Below are 20408 nucleotides of genomic sequence, written 5' to 3' on the forward strand. Positions count from 1 at the left end.
AAATATATTTACACCCACATTAGCTAATCTTATATAATTATGATTTTTTTTATAATTGAAAATTTTCTGATTCTTTTTCCCCTGTAAATGATGTGGACTTAATATTATGGAAATTTCATGTTTATGTATTTCACTCTTAGCGTGTAATATTTTTATTCAACCACCTTCTAAAATACCCCAAAGACTACTTACAGAATATAGAAAATAATATTCTCTAGAAAAGTGATAAAATAAAAATGTAAAAACATCTAACTATAGTATCATCTCAAAAATGTAAATATCAACAAAATGCATAGATGTAAGGCAATATACCAAAATGTTAGCAGTATGAGATTACCTTGCTACTGTTTTTCAAATCTTCTATGATCACGTATTACAGCAACAATAAAAATAATTTATATTCCATATTAAAATGAAACTAAAATACAAAATATGAAAATCTGATTTTCTAAACTAAATCAAAAGCATATCTATTCTCCACCCAAAGTGGGTAAAATTCATTAATACATAGGATATGATTTGACATATACAAATACATTCACAAATCTTATTGGATGCTTCTACAGACTGTTGTAAATATTTATCTATATATCCTCTTGGGTAGTCCATGGTAAGTAACTAAAAAATCTCATCGAGTTCAAATGAACATGAATTCTGAATGTTGATCGCTTTATTGCTAATGTAGTACCCGGCATTAAAAAATTTACTCACCATGTGCTTCCCATCTCCTTCCTAGGTTCCTGTACATCTATACAAATTATGAAGAGCTTCTAAATCTTACTCATCATGAATCCAGCTGGAGACCATTTTCAAACTAATATGCAACTGATATGAACATTAAATTTACGAATTCTTAAAAGAGAAACATTGTAATGATGGCTTATACAGGACTTTGCTTATCAAAGATTACAGGTAACTTGGTTTCCCAAATTACTGTTTCCTGTTCTATTTTTCCCATTGAAATGACCTTCAAATAAGACCTTACCTCTGGCCAACACTTTGCAGCTTTGTGAGAGACTAAGTAGCAGAGGACCCAGTTAAGCCATACTTGGACTTCTAAAACACAGAAACTGTGAGATAGAAAATGTGTATTAAGAAACTAAGTTGCTGGTAAATGTTATGCAGGATAATACAATGTATTCTGTTGTTGTAATACAATGTATTCTGTTGTTGTTTCAATTTTTACTTCTTAATCCCTTTCCCACTTTTCTCCCTTTCATCCCTAATACAATGTTGTGTTATTCTATTTCTCAAACTTACATTTGGTTCTTTTGTAAATTTGCAGTTAAATTTTGCAGTTTCCAATTCTATAATGAAATTTTCAAACTTTTATCTCCCTGAACATAGTAAACATTAATTTTAAAGTCTATTTCACAGTCCAAATATTCGGTGCTCCTTTGGGTCTGTTTCTATTGTCTATTGTTTCTGGTTTTTAATCCCGCTGTCTTTCTCCTCCTGTGCTCACTTATTATAGAGATATTGTATTAGAGAAAGTGGTTATAGAAATTATTTGAGGCCTAGAAAAATGCCTTCTCCAGATTTGCATCTTTTAGATTGCTAGTGCATTAGAAATCTCATGTCACGTTAACCCACTTTTAAAATTTCAGATTTTTCTGAGCTATTTTGGTGACTCAATTCTAAGCTATGTGTCCATCCTACGTGGTTTACTTCCGGTTCACTTTTACCCCAAGGATGTTATCCTTCAGGGTCTCAAACCAAGTTATTCTACCAGAGACCCAGCCTTGGAGGCCCTATATTGTTAACGTGTCTTTCTAGTCTCACAAGGCTATTCAAACGCTACTCGTTCGCTCAGTTAACAAATCCCTCCTCCAGAGCAAAAGCAAGCCCAGTACTAAGCTCATCTTTCTGGATTTCTATTTTCTTCCAGATATCAGTCTGGCAATTCATTACCGTGTTAGTTCTCTAATGCCTTCAAGGGAATGTTTCCAAATAATCTAGTCCACAATTTAGGGAAGCAGAAATTGAAAGCATCCTTTAAAACAAAAACAAAAACAACAGGTTACCTCACAGCTTTCTAGCCAGTCTGTATTTGCATCAACATTTGGGCCCCTTCACTAGTCTGGTAAGGGCTCAACCCTGTAAGAGGAACCTAACCCTTCTTCCACAACTGGAGAGTGCGGTACTGTACACAACCTGATTTGGGGTAGAAAGGAAGACTAAATACCAAGTATAGTGTCCAAATATTCTCTGGTTGTCAATTTTGGTTCCATGAAAATGAACAAAATTTCTCCCAACCTCCTAAAAAACTGTCAAAACAAAACCAATCAGGATTCACTTCACCCTTCATATAGAAGAGGAAGGAAAACCAAAGTTCATGCACTTTTCCAGGTAAGTTCACAGATCATCCTCTAACTCAAAAACCAAGTTTTATTTGATTATACCAAGAGAAACTGAATTCTTTTGAAATTATCATTACTATGTTTGTTGCTGGAAAACTGAGATTTCTAAAGCCTAAAAAGTAATTGTAAATGTTGCATTTTACCACCAATAATACAAATAGCGATTTGAACCTCGCGGTTCATAAATGCAATGCCTCATGAACAAAATATTTAACAGAAATTAGTGAGGTATGCCTGATGATGTTTGTCAAGTAAAGAGAAATAAGGAATGGGGAGACTGTAACAAACTGTAGAGAATTTGTCCCCTCTAAGGGGACCCAGGACAATTTCCAGTTCCTGTCTATTGTTAACATGTAAGAATGTAAACCTGGATTTGCCAGATCTCATAATTTTTCAACAGAATCTGAAATGTGGATGTTTTATAACCCCTCCTTTTTAATGCTGACAATTAAAACAAAAGTCCACACTGTATGGAGTTAAAGATGAAAGGCATAAACAAAGCTCAATTGCTAAATTATTTCTGATACATACTCCCGCTTTAAATCCTGCCACCTTCATTATCAATACTATTAAGGTTTAAGAGAGAAAACTTCTTGAAAGACTTCAGAAGATCCTCATAAAGTACTTATAGCATAAATATTTTTCAGCTTGCAATTAAAAGTTCCATATGGACTGAAGATCCAAAGAAATACTTTCCAAGTGGCTAAACATCAGGCAAGCTTTCATTTTGCTAAGATCAGGAAGACTTCAGTCATTCACACACACAATTAAAATAATTAAAAAGTACAGCTTGCTCATTTATAAAGCTACTTGGGGTACATACTGCTGCATTATACATCTCTGTAATATGAACAGGCAATAAGGGCATAGCAAAATTGAACATGAGTATCATTTTTTATGTATATCACATCTAAAAGATGCTAAAGTTGTGAATATCTTTACATCAACACAATTTCCATAAAAATATTCCGGGGACGTATGTTTGAATTAAAATATTAAAGCATCAAGTTTATAAACATTTAGTTACCGATTCGAAAATAAAGAATGGTTACTCTCTTCTGTCTTTAGTTTTTCTAAACTGGCTAATAACATGAGTTTTTGCTGAAGTTTATATGTCACTAAGCAAGCACTAATGTAAAACTTAATTTCTTTCCTCCCAAAACCAAAAGGGTGAAAATAAAAAACAAATAAGGTCCTATTTACATTATCAAGTTGGATTTCCCATCAATTCATTTCTAAAAACATTACACTTGCATTTCAAATCCATTGGCAGTCCCTTTACATAATTAAAAAAATCGTAACTATAAGCTTGTTTTAAAAATAAAAAGTAAAAAATCCCAATCTATATATTAAAGCTCAGACTTATGTGTAAACTATTATAAAACATCAATCCATGACTGAATCTCCATGATTAACTACCCTATTAGGGTGGATTCCTTTCATTACTGTTGAATTTGGTATGTTAGCATTTTATTTGGCATTTACACATTTATGTAAAAATGTACATTTAACCTATTTTTTCAGGTTCTTTTAAAAAAATTCGGATGAGGTAATAAAACAATGAGTAGCATTCCAAGCTCTAAGCTTGTTTCATGGGAATTTTAAAGAATTCCTGGATAAATTGTATTGCACTGGACCCTTGTAAGGAGTACCTTAGAAACACTTTCAGCTTCTTCCAAGATCCATTTAAGTTTTTAATCTTGATGAGTTAAAAATAATTTAATTAGGGGAAACAATGGCATTTGAACTGAATCCTAAACATTTTAATTACGTAATATTTTAAAAGCACTTTCACATGTACTAGCTTATTTAATTCTTACAACTTTTGTGAGATTTATTTCATGAAAGCGAAAACTCAAAGATGGTAACTCGTTTCACTAGAAGTGAATGCCAACATTAAGAGACATCATTATACTTGGAACTTGGTAAGGTTGTTCTATATGCATCATTTTTTCATTTAGGATAAATGGGAATGCAATAGGTTAGAACAGACAGGACCAAGGGTAGAGAACAAGATTTCAATTATTGGACACAGCTTAAATAAAAGAATGGTGGAGTGAACTACATGGCATTCTGGTAAACTGAAAGTAGTGGGCTAAGGATGGAACACAACGCAGTGCCTTGCAAAGTAAACACTTGGTTAAACTGAATTACATCTTTCAAATGTTGGTCCTTCAGTTTAGCAATCATTTGTGACAAATAATCTCCAGGCTTCTAACAGAGGCTTCTAACAATATAACTGTGGCTTCTGTGTTGAAAGAGAGCAAGGGAAAGGAAGTGAGAAAACAGCAATTATTTGTCATATGACTATAATATATAATGGGGTATTTTAATATTCATAATAGGTTATATAAAATGAGAAGTGTAAGCATGATTATACAAAGGTAATTCTTTTTTCTCACTAAAAATATTTTGAATTAACCTTAATCTTGGCAAGAGTAACAGCTTTACCAACTGATAACTGTTTTGGAAATATAACAAACCTAGTTTCCTAATCTTTGGGATAGAGCAAATAACACTAACAGAAATATGCTACAATAATTCTAAGTGCTAAGAACCTAAGTTGCATATAATTCATCTGTTATATTAACTCCTCTGGGCCTCGGTTTCTTATACTTGCAAAATAATTGTATTGTTCATGTTTTAAAGGAGTATGAACAGGACTCTGAAAATTCTATTATCATGTTATTAACAAAAATATTAAAAACAAAAAGGAAAATTATTAACAAAACATCCACATATTCTCAAGTATTTGAATTATTGCCCTTATATTACTTTAAAAATCACACGCAATACCAAGTATGAAAGATAGTTCAATTAGTCTCATCCGTTGTCATACATAAATCAAATGACTTTCAAATCAACATATATACTATATCTATAATTAAATATTTCAGTGTATATTTTGAGCAGAATGAGAGGTCTAATCACATAAGAAATATTTGTCTCAAAATTAAGGCATTTAATATTTGACAGTCATAAGTCTCAGTAAAATTCTTTTTATTGTTCCTTCAGTGAAATTTAGTATTCCCAAAGTCCTCAATCAAATGTTTCTTCTTATTTTTCCAACAGCTGTGATTTGTCTTCTTTTGGTCTATTCAGTAGAAAGTGAACTATCTGAAGTAGAACATCATCGTTAAAACCTTTCACATCATTATCTTCTATTGTTTCATAAAGAGGCTTACTTTGTGTCCCCCAACATATATTTTTACGAGTGTTATTTTGATCAGCTTGTGCCGTCAGTGCCAAAGTATTTAACTGGTAGCAGAAAAAAGAAAAGTATTTTCCATCTGTGATCACGCCCTGAGAGACAAAAGGTCGAGTAACATCTGCTTCGCTCCAGAATCCTATAGAAGAAAGTTATACTGAAATTTACACACAGAACATATTTTGCCAAAACAAAACATACACCTTAGAGGGTACTGAATATCTCGTAAAGCCTAGATATTTTACTTACAAAATTCCTGAAGATATCGTTTTCCCTATCCATTCTAATCCTATGTTTCATTTCTGCATCAAGAATTACTTCCTCCCATCTAGTATCCTGAAACTCACGATACATCTTTTCAACAACTTCTGCCTTCAACAGCTTTCAGCCTTAATTCATTTCATCTAAGAGCAGCAAGTTGTATCTATGCAGATCTCCCCTACATCTGGTAGTAACTACATCATTACTCTCCAACTTCAAATATATTCAAATTTTCTACCAGTAGTATCTGCCACCCAATAATCATTATGGCCATTTATATCACCAAATCTACAAAAAAATACCTTCAGAAAAAAACCAACTTTCTAAGGACTTTGAGCACTCCTTAGACAACTCTGTATCTCCCTTTACGTATTTCAAAATGGGTTTTTGAGTCACTGTCATTTCGCTTAGCATGTCTCATGTGATAAGGTTCCAGGAGGCCTTAATACCTTTACTACTCAATGTTCTGACTGCTTCTTGTTCCCACTCGACTGGCTTTAATACTTTTAAACCCTACTTCCGGGGCCAAGCAGTAACCTTGTATCTGCAGATATAGTTTATATCAGCCTTAATGGAGATGGCCAATGAGTAAAATTGTTAAAATATAGAATTAATTATACTGTGAAAAGTATTTTATCTTTCATGAATAAACAAGGCTATTCCAACATCTTCAAGACAGATTCCTCATTTTTTCTGATTCTGTCTACTCCTATTCCTACTAAGTACATTTATTTCTATTATAGAAACATTAGTTAACAATTTTGAGTGTAACGTTAAAACCTAAAGGAAAAAGATTAAGCTTGGCCATAATTAAATGTGCATTAAAATTCCTCCTGGGTACTTACATAAGATTAAGCTAACTACATATTATAATAGTTCAGGTTTGTATAATAATAAAACCCAAATGCCTCACAACGGACCTAAAAGTCCTATGTGATATGGCCTCTGGTTTTCTCTGTCTCATTCCGGACCATTCTTCCCCTCCCTTTCTTCATTAGTCTGCATGTTGTTCCTTAAACACTTCAAGTTTGTTCTAACCTCAGAGACTTACTTGCCATTCCTTTTGCCTGAAAGTATCTTTCCCCCAAGTTTATGCATAGACAGTCCATCACCGTTCAGGTCTCTGTTCCAATGTCATTTTTGTAGAGACCTCCTCTGAATTATTATGTTTAAATAGATTCTGCCCCACTTCGCATTTATACCTGCGCCACATAAACCACTCTACCCCTTATCTAGCCTTCTCTAGTATATTTTCTTCATAATGCTGCCACTACCTAAAATATTGCATGTTTATTATCCTTTTCTCTCCTCAGTATAATATAAGCTCCAGGGAAGTAGGATCTGCCTATCTCATTGAACACTGTATCTCCAAGGCCAAAATAAAAAGCATTCACTATTTACTGAATGAATAAACAATCTCCTATTCCACATCCTGGATATGGCCTTCGAAGAAATTATAAAGGATAGCTGTGATTTCATCTAATTTAATCCACCAAAGCATTTCCTTTTCTAGCTTCAGAAAGCTGCTATCAGCTACAGAGTTGACTTATTTGGCTAGGTAGTCTCTGAAATGCTCAAGAACACCATGAGAAAAAAGTACTCACAAACAAAAATGGTTAACGTAAAAGATCAAAATAACTACCTAAGTGCCACTTGCCAACTGCAAATGTAAAATATTTCATTATCGATTTAAAACAACTGTATTTTGTGCCAATGCAAAAATTTTCAAAATGTTAAGATTCAACCTACAAATTGTTTTAACCGAGGAAAACAATTTGTACTATTAAATTCTTTAAAATGTCAGATATCTTGCAAGAACAATAATGTCATAGTTTTACCTTGATACATAGCTTGTGCTCCAGTCCAAGCAAAAAGGCTTGCAATAGCATTAGCTCTAAAAACAGCTTCTATCTGATCAGCACAGTTTAGTTTCAATAGTCTTTCCCTTTTTAGTTTGTCAGGTAACAGATGAAACTGGGTATGACCATAACAGTATGGATCTGCTGTCCTTGAGCCTGAAGAGCAAAATACAAACATGAAATGTACATGTAGAACATCTGGAACACATTCTTAGTATTTGCTTGAAACTCATCTTTCTCCTCTATACATCATGTGATCAGTATTCAAAATACACAAATGGGAAGGTTGGTTTACTGACTTATTGTATTGATTATAGTAAAGTTAAATTTCACATGAAAGAACAGTCTGCTATCATCAAGCCCACTATGACACAGGATAAATCAAAATATGCGTAAAACTGATTACAAATTCCCTATTATTTCAGTGTTTTTCAAACGATTAATCATCATAAAAAGCTTCCTTATTCTCCTTGTCATATTCACCAAACGATACAAACACTTCCTCACTTCAAAAACTAACTTTATTATTTTAATGTAATAATTACATACCTTGCTCCCAACTTTTAAAATAATTGATTTTTGCACCATGGCTCTCAGTACAGAAAATATGGGCCCGTATTTTATAAAATGCTGGCATTCTTGACTTTCATGATAAAGTCATAGGTTCCCTACAATTCACTCTCTAAGACCACGGTGACTGAGAAAGGGCTGATAAAATAGGTCTGGAGGACTAGTATAAAGTCGCTTTCTTAAAAATCTTCTGCAAGTTGGCTAGAAATTAATAGACGAAGAAAAAACAGCAAAAGTATAAACTGCATAAGAGCAGACATCAAGCTTTACTATTTTTATACTCCTGATGGTTATCACAGAGTGTGACACAAATAGGAGGCTTTCGTAAAAAAGCCAATCACTGCAAGTTCAGTTCTATACTTGTTTATTTCTGAAAAAAGACAAATTAGTTTTTCTATATAATCAACAAAGCCTAACAAGTATGACTATTTTTTAAAGTTAAATACTGCTAATTTAGTAGAAACAAGTAAATTTTTAAATGGTGAGCTGAAGAATACTTTCTTTCCAATTTTCATGCATATTCCAACAACCTGAGATTATATTCTTCATGGACTAGCTGAACCTCTTGGTTATCAAGAATTAATTTACAAAATTACACAAGTCACTTTGGACATATTTACAGCACAATACATCAAAAGAGAAACTTACCAATAAATATGGTATTTTCATACTGTCGTTTAAATAATGGAAGTTTGTCTGGCTTATGATTCATAACAGGGATTTCTACAGGTACGGAATAATCCAGCGGCACAAACTTAAAGAAAAAGTCATAAGTGAATTCACAGCAACACTCACATATATTTTATTCATAAAAGACTTAAAAATCTTAAAATGAGATGTTTTTACAAAATGATTTGATAACCCTACCATCTAAAGATGGGCCAAATCTATCCAGCCACCTGTTTTTACAAGTAAAACCTGGATGGATTTGGAACACAACCATGCACAAACACTTACACACGGTGCATGGCTGCTTTTACACTATAAAAACTGAGGTGAATAGTCGCAACACAGACTTATGCCCCCCAAAACCTAAAATACTATTTGGATTTTTACAGAAAAAAATGCGCCAACCTCTGACATGGACACATAGACAACACTCAAAATATACTTGTTTTCCCCAAAAGAATTGTAAATAAGTAAAATGACCAGCTTATAGGTGTAAAAATGCCTTGATTGATGAATAGGTAGTTTAGGAACTGTAAAGTATAAAATATTATCAATTTTTTATATTTTTATTAAGAAAAAGAAAAGATTTGTATGTTCCTAAAACCTGATGCCTTATCCCCACATAAAATGATTATTTGACCTTTGGGTAATATGTATACCATACCAGGTTGAAAAGCTAAAAAATAATATCAGACAGATGTATTTGAAAGGAACCATTCAAAACTTTTTATTCTACCAAGCACACTACCTAGCCTGCCTATATTTCCTCATCAGACATCAATAGTATGTATACAATAAATCCTTACCTCTGGGAGTTGTTTGGATATTCGAATCTGGTTGTGTGGTTTATCATTTATTTGGTATCGCAAAGCATCAATTCTACCTTTTCGATGACCACGAGGAATAATTTCTTCACCACGCAACCAGTAAAAGTGAACTGGGCGTTTGCAATCTACCAAAAGATATTCAAAATTTTCTTATCTGATCATTTAGATACATTTGATTATTATTTTAATACTAAACTCAGAAATACAGAACTCAAGAATGATTGTGCTAATTAAAAATCTATCAAAAATTACTCTTTGATGTAAGATAGACGCTGAGTTATATGATAATTTAACTTAAATGATTATGACTTAAATATAACGTTCAAACATTTATTGTTTATTTGTGCCATCACTAAACTAAATGCTGTAACCAAAGACTTTTCTCAGTTAGGAGATCAGGAGTATGTCTCACCAGAAATAAAAATTTAATAGAGTCAGAGCTGCCTTACGAATTACTAATTCAATCTTCACAACAACTCTGAAAGGTATGAATAATTGTCATCACCTTTTTAAAGAAGCGGAACCTGAGTCTTGACAAGGTTAACTACGTTTTCCTAGGCCATCAACCAGGAGTAAGTAGTCCAAGTCAATAATGCTGCCTTCCCAACTGGAAGGTAACAGGCACACTACAAGACTCGGTGAGCACACATCTACAGTTATAATAATACCAGTTCAATAAATATTTCTTAAAGATGCCTACTGCATAGTAGATACAATATAAAAATGACAAACACGTCAGAAACACTAAGTTTTAAAACTGTCTATCTATTAATTATTTTTCAAGTCTGTACTGAACCGTTAAATAGAAGTTACTGATTGGACACTGGGAACCCAGAATGGCTAGGTTTGAATCCTGACAGCCAAACCTACCAGTGATAGGCTCTTCGACTAGATACATTTTAGGTTTCTGTGCCCCAGGACTTTTTGCTTGTTTTTGTTTTCATGCATATAACAGTGCTACCTACCGTAAACAGTTATTGGGAGGATTAATTAGTTGGCACGTATAAAATTTAGAACAGGGGCAAGCACATAGTAAGTACTAAATAAACGTTATGAATTTTAATCAATATCGCCTTTAGTTTTCACAATTTCATGACTTAGTACTATTATCGTAATTCTTATCTTGAAAATGATAAAAGATTTGGCTAAAGGAAGTTAATAAACTGACATATAGTCATGTAACTTTCTGGTGAAAGAGCCAAAAGGCAACCCAGGTCTGTCCCACTAAGATCCCCTTCTCTTAACCAACACTGCTCTTCCACGTGGCTGGGCCTCACTAAGCAGAGTCCAGGACCGACGTCCTGGAGACCTGAGGCTATTACTAGTCTCGCGTCGTCAAGCTAATAGGTGGCAATACAGGTACGAAAACCCAGTGTTCACACGGGTACGAGAACTAAGTCTCCAGATTCCTCAAGCAGTGACTGCTATTAAACCGCACTGTCCCCAGTTAGGAGTCAGCGGACTAAGGAAAAATGGACAAAACAGAACGAAAAGGGGCCAAATCTGTGGCACAGTGGGCCCCCAATCCCCACCTACTCCGCCTGGCCTGGCAGGCCCGCGGCTTACCGAGGGCGGCGGTAGCTAGGACCGGGTTATGTGCGCTGAGCAGCCCCACGAGGGAGGCCACCAGCTGATCCAGGAAGGGCGAAGCGACGGCCTCGCGCTCCTGGTAGATGGGAGCTCGCCGCCTGCGCCGCAGGTAGAAGTGCTCCTGCAGGAGGCAGTCACACGCGGCGGCGCGCAGAGCCTCTACGTCCAGGGCCGGCACGGGCTCCGGCTCTGCCTCTGCGGGCGGCGGCGGCAGGCCCGACAGGAACACAGTTTTGGTGAGGCCCTGATACCAGCGGTCGGCGTTCAGGGCGAAGGTCTGCGGGTAAACGACGTACTTCAAGAACTGCATCTTGGTCAGGATTCGCAACTTCTCGTCCACAGACTCGGCCGCGTGCACCGTCGCCTGCCATTGCTCCACTCGCCGCTGCCGTGCCGCCTTGCTTTTGGCAGTCAGGGAGGCCACAATCGGCGGGTAGCGCGCCACGGGGGCCGCCGCGACATCCGCACCGGCTATTTCTGGAGCCCTGACGGCGGCCTCGGCCGCAGTGTGCAATGACAGACCCGGGGCGCGGAGCACGGGCCTCCAACACCTGGCCGCCGCCATCTTTGCCCGCGGTTTCGGACCCAGAGGTCAACTACAGCGATTGTCTCTGCCTCTTGCCTTAAGGACCAATCGGAAAGCGGACTCTGAGCCAGTCTACGGAAGGCCGATTGTTATTGGGCTTGAGAAACCTTTCGTCATCCATTTCCTAGCCAGTCAGATCGCTTGAGTTTGTCTCGGTCGGGAGCGTTTGCGGAGGAAAGGAACAACTTGTGCGCCAATAAGGTTTGTCAGTGCGTCTGGCGGGTAGGAATGAAACCTGTAAGCAGGAGGTGCGGCCACCTCGGTTCTTTTTCTGACCTGTTCAGTCTTCTTGCAAAAAATACGAACATTGTGCACAGGAGCTTCTAGCGCTTGGCTAACTGTAATGGTTTCATTTGTGCATGGCACATGACGTGTTTTAATGTTTCAGTGCTTGGGGTTGAAACAATTGGAAATAATTGTTGTAACATTTTTTTGATAATATGTGCTTACTTTTAAAATAATGCAAGCATCACTCAGATGACCACTGCTAATCTTTGGGAAAATAATGCCATACATTTCTCTATGCTAATTGACATGTAATTTGTTTAATGATAGAATTTACTAAAAGGAATATACTTTTACTTGGATTCAACTGAAAAAAGGGAAATGAATAAAAAGCTACAAAAGCATATTTTTTTTTAATTTTGCTATGTGTTAAAATCCATTATTATTTCAACATGAGTTGATTCCACCTTGCAGTAGGAACTGATTTATTTATTTATTTATTTTAAAGATTTTATTGGGGAAAGGGAACAGGACTTTATTGGGGAACAGTGTACTTTCAGGTCTTTTTTCCAAGTCAAGTTGTTGTCCTTTCAATCTTAGTTGTGGAGGGTGCCGTTCAGCTTCAAGTTGTCCTTTCAGTCTTAGTTGCAGGGGGCGCAGCCCACCATCCCTTGTGGGAGTGGAACCGGCAACCTTGTGGTTGAAAGCCCACTGGCCCATGTGGGAATTGAACCAGCAGCCTTTGGAGTTAGGAGTTAGGAGCATGGAGCTCTAACCACCTGAGCCACTGGGCTGGCCCCTGTTTTATTTTTTAATCCTCACCTCAGTGCTTGTGCAATGATTCTTGAGGACATATTTATTAATATTACATTTGTATATATTTTAATAATGTGGCATTTTGACACATTACTAGTCTGTGTTATTTTTAGCTAAAAAGATTTAATACAGATTTAAAAAAAAAGAAGAAGGGAAAGGATGTTAGTATGATATAGTAAGATGTCTGTCCAAAAAATCTGCTTCCAACCTCTGGTAACCAGGACCAACTGCACTGATCACAACTCTGTACTCTAAGACAATAGGAATTTCCTGGGTCTAAGATAGCTGTGGCTGGCATCCTACAAGGGATGACCATTTTTCTCTTAGTGCTTCAGTGTGACACAAAGCTCCAGATCCTAAAATTGTCTCATTCCTTCCCCTAGGATTGAAATTCTCCTATTGGAAATTTCTTGCTTTTCTGTCTGGAAATTCTGAATGAGATGCAAATGTCTCTAGAATAGAAGTACAAACATCTTTGGAATAGAAGTACCTTTCCAACTAACTGTTGGAATTACTAATGGCTATTTGTTTTAAAGATAGTTACATAAATAACTTAAAAGTATGCTAAACCATAAATAAAAATTATAGAAACTTCTGCCAGTTTTTGATGTAGTACTTCCCTATAAGTATGATTGGGATTCCCAGGCGTTTTTATTTTTATTCATTTTTTTGGTGTGTAAACCACATACATAATACCATTTATGATTTACATTTTTGATGTAGTTGATGTAGAGCTATAGCATACATTTACAAAGCAACCTGAATACAGATTTTTTTTAAGACTTTTATGTTTCCCTTACCTCCTTTCTCCATATTTTACCACAGTTGCAGACACATCTAATTTAACAGTAATTGTTTTGGGGCAACTCACACCAGGATTTATTTAAAGCTTAGTTTTCATAATTTTAAAGCTTGTTTTTTCTCTCTCTTCATACTAATCCTTTATCATTTTAACTAATTTTAAATTACATAGCTACAGTAATGAAATGGTATGAACAGGTCTGGGAACAAATTGATAAGCACATCTGGACATTGGAAGCGGAGGTGCTTTGAGATTGTTCTACGTGATGCTATACATCTTACAGAATAACAGAGTTATGAGTTAATCTTACAGTTTAGTAGAGCAGATTTTTGAAACATTTTTTATGTCTTAAATACGTATCTATTAGAAGTGAGTGAGACTTGCAAGATTTTAGAAGTATGTCCTGCTGGTGTGAGGACAGGGGACAAAGAACATGGATGGGAAAAGAGCAATCAGTACTGTGAAGTGTAGTGGTTAAGAGCATGAACACTGGAGTCGGGTTACCTAGGTTATATTCCCAGCTCCACCACTTTAATAAGTCACATGACTTGGATGAAGTTCCTTAGCCCTCCAAGCCTCACCTTCCGTATTTGCAATATGGAGATTACTACCTGTTCTGATTTCTCACAGGGTCATTATAAGACAAAAATAAAATAAGACGCACTTTAAGCATTAAGTTTTTGTTAATATTATAAGGAGGAGGAAGAGGCACATTATTATCACTAGAAACTAATTAGTTCTCATGATACGGCAATATCATTTTGAAAATACCCACTGTTGGAATAGCATGTAAAGTTTATTTTGTATCAGCACCTATTTAATACTTGACTGCTCTATTGAACAGTTGTTATAAAGTGAATGATGAAGAATTCACCAACTACCAGAGCGTCCGCATTTATTGTTTGGACTGCTCTGCTCATTCATTTATGTTCTCGTCAGAGATTTGTTGAATGTTTACTGTATGTTAAAGGTATGACATAGAAATAAATGAATATGACTTGTCCCTAACTTGAGGAGCTCAAAGCACTTGAAACGAGTTCATAAAGAAATGATTAGAATGCAACATCCTAGGTGTTACCTTAGGAATACTTACAAAATAGTGTGTAAAATTCATATTCCCATAACTTCTCATCTGTTCAATTTTGATTCCTTCAAAGAACATGGATCGATTGTGTCAAATTCTCTTGGACCCCATTGCTTATCCGTCTCTTGCTCTTTTTCCTAACTGAAAGAGCCTTAACTGTGTCCAGCCAGGGATTTACTCTTCAATAGACTCTTCAAAGATGACACTTCCTCAGTCATCTTTGGGTGTGGATCATGATTTGCCTGAGCTAATTTTGGTAATTCTAGTCACTTATCAATGACGGCTCAGAAATGGCTATGACCCAATCCTGGTCAATGAAAGCTGAAGGGGAATTTTCCCTGGGGCTTAGGAAAAGGTTTTTTTCTTTAATAAAAGATACCATCTTTCCCAGAAGTTATTGTGTCTCCATGTGAAGCTTGGAATTGCTTTAGCCATTTACAACCACAAGTGAAGATATTTTCATGTTGAATTAAATAGTGTGTAATACAGGGTTACACATTGAACATGATGCCCTGAATATTCCAAAGAAGGGAGTGGCCCTGGGGGTTCTTGGGACGTTACCTCTATGCCCTTGGAATACTCTGCTTGAGGAGCATGGTTTTGTATAACTGGGGTCTTGGGCCATGTGGTATCAGCTTGACCTCTAGAGAGGCTAGAGACAGAGTAACTAAGGTCAGTCAAGCACGCACTTTGTGCCTATGCAGCTGACCTCCAGTAACGACCCTAGACACCAAGGCTCAGGTAAGCCTCCCTGGTTGGCAACACTTCATCAAATATCATTGCTGGGAGAATTAAGCATCAGCTATATGACTTCATTGGGAGAGGACAACTGGAAGCTTGTAACCTGTTTTCTCCTGGACTCTAGTGTATGCACCTTTTCATTTACTGGTATTAATCTCTATCCTTTTACTATAAAAAAAACCCATAGCCATGAGTATTACAGCTTTCTGAGTTCTGTGAGTCCTAGCAAGTCATCAAACCTAAGTGTGGTCTTGGGAATGCCCAAGACTACAACCCTGGAAACATCCACCTTCACATTACTTATCTAAGTGGGGCCAGGGAGACGGCAGATGTTTCAAACTGTCAATTCACATTGAGTTTCGGTCAAGCTCACTCTAATGTCTTCTCACATGAACTACTAAGCTACAGCCCCTACTCTAGTTACTATCATTGGAATGCAAATTCCACATTTTTCCCCTTCAATGTCATCTTACTCAAGTCAGAAAACTCTTTTACAGATTTTTTTTTTTTAGGTACTGATTCTGTTACTAGAGTTTTTGCTATTATTTCTTTCTCACTGTTTGCCAAAGTATATGAAATGTCACCATTCCTGATCATATCTTTATACATTCCCATAATGTAAATTCTATGAGAGCAGAAATTGTATCTGTTTGTTCCCAGCTGTTTCCCTAACACTAGAAGAATACATATTTCTGTGGTAAATGAATGAGAATAGATTTTTATCTCTAGGTGAAGTCTTTTTAAACATATACATAAACCCTAAAAATAATATAATTAGTCTTCAACAGTCATGTGCCATATAGATTATCTATTATCTTGTCTACAGCTAGCTAGGAGAAGAACACCTAGGAATAGAGTGTATTTAAGACTTATTTTGGTCGTGTTGAGGTAAGAAAGACGGAATCCATCACAAGCATGAAAAACAGTCCGTGGAGGAAAGGTCTGGTTGGAGAATGTAGTAGGAACTTATGATTCCTATTTTGTTTTGTTGTTTTTTTGTTTTTTTGGCGGGGGGGGGGGGGGGGGGGGCTCATGAATGTGCTGCACTCCTGAACAGAATGAGAGAAAAAAGTAGTTGGAGCAAACACACTGACTCAGGAGTAAGGTGAGCGTTTCACTTACCTTTAGTGCAAACCTTAAGGGATGCCAAAAAACTCAGTAAGCAACATAAATGATACTTTAACAAAACCTGAAAAATCCAAATTAATGCAAGAAGTCCATGATGAACAAAATATCAAAATTAGATAGAGACAGGATCAGAGAAGCTCTATCTATTCACAATCTACTCACAGTTCAAAAGTGAGCCCCCCAGAGGCTATGCATGATTGTTCCTTAAATATTCGACTGGTGAGTTTACCCCCACATTATTCTCTTTCTGTGCTTTGTTTCTGGTCTTTCCTCCCCAACAAGGACTTATTAGGGGAATACCAATGAATCTGTATATACCTTTTGGATACAGGACCAGATATTAATACAGCTTAGTGTCCTACCAAACTGATTATATTCCAAACGTGGGACTATATATTTTCTTATTTCTCTGTCATTGAAATATGAACATATTGGCAGTGTGAATTATCTGAAATTCAAATATATATTTCAAATGTTCTTTCAACTTACACAACACAGTGTTCCTTAACTCATACACACGGCAGTAATCTGTTATATTTAGAACATATGGCTGCATATGATATTTTAAATGTCTTTTGCAAGTGAAATCATCCTGGTTTTATGGAAACTTGTCTGCAATATGACAAAGGAGCAAAACAACAATTTTCGTCTCACCATTAGATTGTCTTCAAATTCACATTGATGTAAGTTGGCCTAAGAATTAATTTTTTTCCTAAAATAACTCAGGTAGTTAAAATAGCCTCAAATGACTTACAAATAGACATCAAAGTGTGACATTCACAATGAGAAAATAAATTGTTACCACCTTTTTGGAGAATACTTGGGTGATATAGTTCAGCCTTCTAAAATGCCCATTACTTCTATCCCTAAGGAAATAACTTACAAATAGGTCAAAGAAAAGGACTTAATATAATTTTAGAAATTAAAAAATACATGTACAACTTGTAATGCTGACCATGAGTCAACCGCTACCCCACTCCCAGGAAAAAGTTTTGTTTTGCCCACATCAAGGTGAGAGGCTCACCTTTCACGATGTCATAACTGCCACCCCGCTGCCCAACAGATCTAAGTCCTACTCTAATAAGGACTGTTTAAAGATCTAGGACTGTTGACTGCATGTGGGGCCAGTCCCTTCTAGGACTGCTTGTCTGTGAATTCTTCCACCCACCCAGCTTCCTGGTCCTTTGTCAGGAACAGTTTTCCAAAGCAAAAATAGACTCATGGAAACAGATCAAAGGAATGGCTACCAGAAGGGAGGGGATAGGGGCATGGTTGAAAAAGCTGAAAGGGAATATAGTTTTGTATGGTGAAAAATGATTACTGGAATTAATGGGGTGACCACATTGTAAGACACAGAAATGTCGAATCACTATATTGTACACCTGAAACTAACATAACCAATATAATATTGTATAGCAACTATACTTAAATAAAAAGAAAAAAGAAACAATCTTAAAAGAACTATTTTTCCTTTCTCTTCCCAATTAGTGTACCCTCTGCCCTTCTAGACTGTCTTCTTTCTCCTTTGCATTTCAGTCACCACCGCCTCTTCTTCCCCTTCCTCTAGGATAAATGTGATATAGTCATTGTGTGGGAGGGAAAACAGCTCTGAAAACATATTCAGGGTTAGCAAATGGCACAAACACAGAATATCTAATAATAGGGGACTGTTTAAATAAATTACAGTACATTTAAATTAAAAATTAATTTAAAAACATATATGCAAATGAAACCATTGAGAAAATCTATAAAATGATAAAAACGTCTTTGAAATAAAGATGTTTAAAAACCAAGATTAAAAGAAGCCTGTATACATTGCATGATCTATTAAGAAATATATGCACATAAAGACACACAGAAAAATCCAAGAAAGAGTGCAATAAAATGTTATCAATTTCTAATTTATCTTTACTGGACACAGATTGTTTCTTTCTTTTACAAATCAGAACAAAACTCAGAAGTAAAAATTTAGGAACAAAAGTAACATTATCACCAGGATCTGAATACATGCATCACATATTAGTCCATCAGACGGCCAATTACTTGCTGAATATATCTGATCATGTAGTATAATTCTAACTCAAACTAGACTTCTGAGTCAGATTGTGTTGATTTTTTTATGTCAACGTCTAATAGTCTTCTCACACAAGTCCAAATTTGGAGAGGATAAAGTAGAAAATTCAGTGTTAGGAATTAAAGGAAATGATCAGATCCCTAAAGAAATGTAAAAATCAACAGAGAATAAGCTGAAGGAAGCCCTGTGGAATCAGAACAGAGAATCAGAACAGAGCACTTGGAAGAAGCTCACTGCAGGTTCTATAGCCTACAACTTGACATGACCAAAACAAACAAACAACAACAGCAACAAATAACAGTTGCAGAGGCCTTCCCCCAGGAAGACAGATGGCTGGAAGAGGCCAGGGTAAAAGGCATAACATCACATCCAGCTAGTCTGGCCCAGGCAATAGAAAATAAATATGTAATATTTCACATGGAGGATAAGCACTTTGGAGCAGAGTAAAATAGGGCAAGAGGACAGCATGATGGCAGAGGTTGCTTTTTTATAATATTTGATCAGGAAAAGCTTTTCTGATAAGGGACATTTGAACAGAGAACTGAAGGGAATTCAGGAATGAGCCATGAAGATATCTGAGGAAAAGAGTTTCAGGCAGACAGAACAGCAAGTATGAAAGTTCTTAGGTGAGGAGGAGAAGAAGGAAGAAAAAAGGCATGGGAGGGGTGGGAGAACACAGGTAGGAGCTACTTCCATTGTATTTATAATTCCATAATGAAATTGTCTTGTTTGTAGTTGGAAAGATCCAAGGAGAGGAATTCAGGATATGGTATCTAGGGTTAAGCCCTAAGGCTTTCTATAAAGAAATAAGGTTTTTTATTAAATGCATTTTTATAGCAATGTAAGTTCCCTACATAAGATCAGAAATATTGAGAAATTGCAAAATCTTTTCACGGTTTTTGGTTTCTGATTTTTGGAAAGCGTACTATGTCCCACCCAATAAATCAAGGATATTTCCCAATTTGGGATTATTTTTTTAATTTAAATGAACTTTAAAAAATCTTATAATAGTTTTAGATTTGCAAAACAGTTGCAAAGATGTTATAGAGTTCTATTTCCATATACCCTCCAACCAGTTTCTCCTATTTTTTTTTTAATTAAAGTTTATTGGGGTGATAATTGTTCGTAAAGTTACAGAGATTTCAGGTGTACAATTCTGTATTACATCATCTATATCACATTGTGTTCACCACCCAGAGTCAGTTCTCTTTCCATCACCATATATTGGATCCCCTTTACCCTCATCTACCACCCCCCCTCCCCTTACCCTTTGGTAACCACTAAACTATTGTCTGTGTCTATGAGTTTTTGTTTCTTTGTTTATCTTATTCTTTTGTTGTTTTCAGTTTTATATACCCCATATCAGTGAAATCATATGGTTCTCGACTTTTTCTGTCTGACTTATTTCCCTCAGCATAATAAGTTTCTCCTATTTTTAATATTTGACATTACCATGGTGCATATATCACAACTAAGTGGTGCATTTCTATTAAATAAACTACACTTTTTTATTTGGATTTTACTAGCTTTTCCACAATGCCCTTTTTATATTCTATTCCAAGATCCAATTCAAGATACCACAGTACATTTAGTCCTCATGTCTCCTAT

At 36.0% G+C, this 20408-nt stretch overlaps 1 protein-coding gene across 1 annotated transcript; it reads right to left on the reverse strand.

Moving 5' to 3' along the window:
- Positions 1 to 3133: 3133 nt before the first annotated feature.
- MRPS30 (mitochondrial ribosomal protein S30) lies at positions 3134 to 12056 on the reverse strand. Its single transcript, XM_019736239.2, has 5 exons — positions 11321 to 12056; positions 9734 to 9879; positions 8907 to 9012; positions 7668 to 7844; positions 3134 to 5707 (listed from the first exon to the last, which is right to left on the reverse strand). Exons 1-5 carry the CDS (start codon positions 11907 to 11909, stop codon positions 5418 to 5420), a joined length of 1308 nt encoding a protein of 435 aa, XP_019591798.2. The 5' UTR covers positions 11910 to 12056; the 3' UTR covers positions 3134 to 5417.
- Positions 12057 to 20408: the final 8352 nt, after the last annotated feature.

This window comes from Rhinolophus sinicus, linkage group LG03 (genome assembly GCF_036562045.2).
Source record: "Rhinolophus sinicus isolate RSC01 linkage group LG03, ASM3656204v1, whole genome shotgun sequence".
NCBI classification, from domain to species: domain Eukaryota; kingdom Metazoa; phylum Chordata; class Mammalia; order Chiroptera; family Rhinolophidae; genus Rhinolophus; species Rhinolophus sinicus.

Coding starts and splice junctions, on each gene's coding strand:
- MRPS30 (XM_019736239.2), bottom strand. CDS start 11,909: ATGGCGGCGGCCAGGTGTTGGAGGCCCGTGCTCCGCGCCCCGGGTCTG. Junction 9,880..11,320: donor CCTAGCTACCGCCGCCCTCG/GTAAGCCGCGGG, acceptor ATCTTTTGGTAG/ATTGCAAACGCCCAGTTCAC. Junction 5,708..7,667: donor AGCACAAGCTATGTATCAAG/GTAAAACTATGA, acceptor TTTCTTCTATAG/GATTCTGGAGCGAAGCAGAT.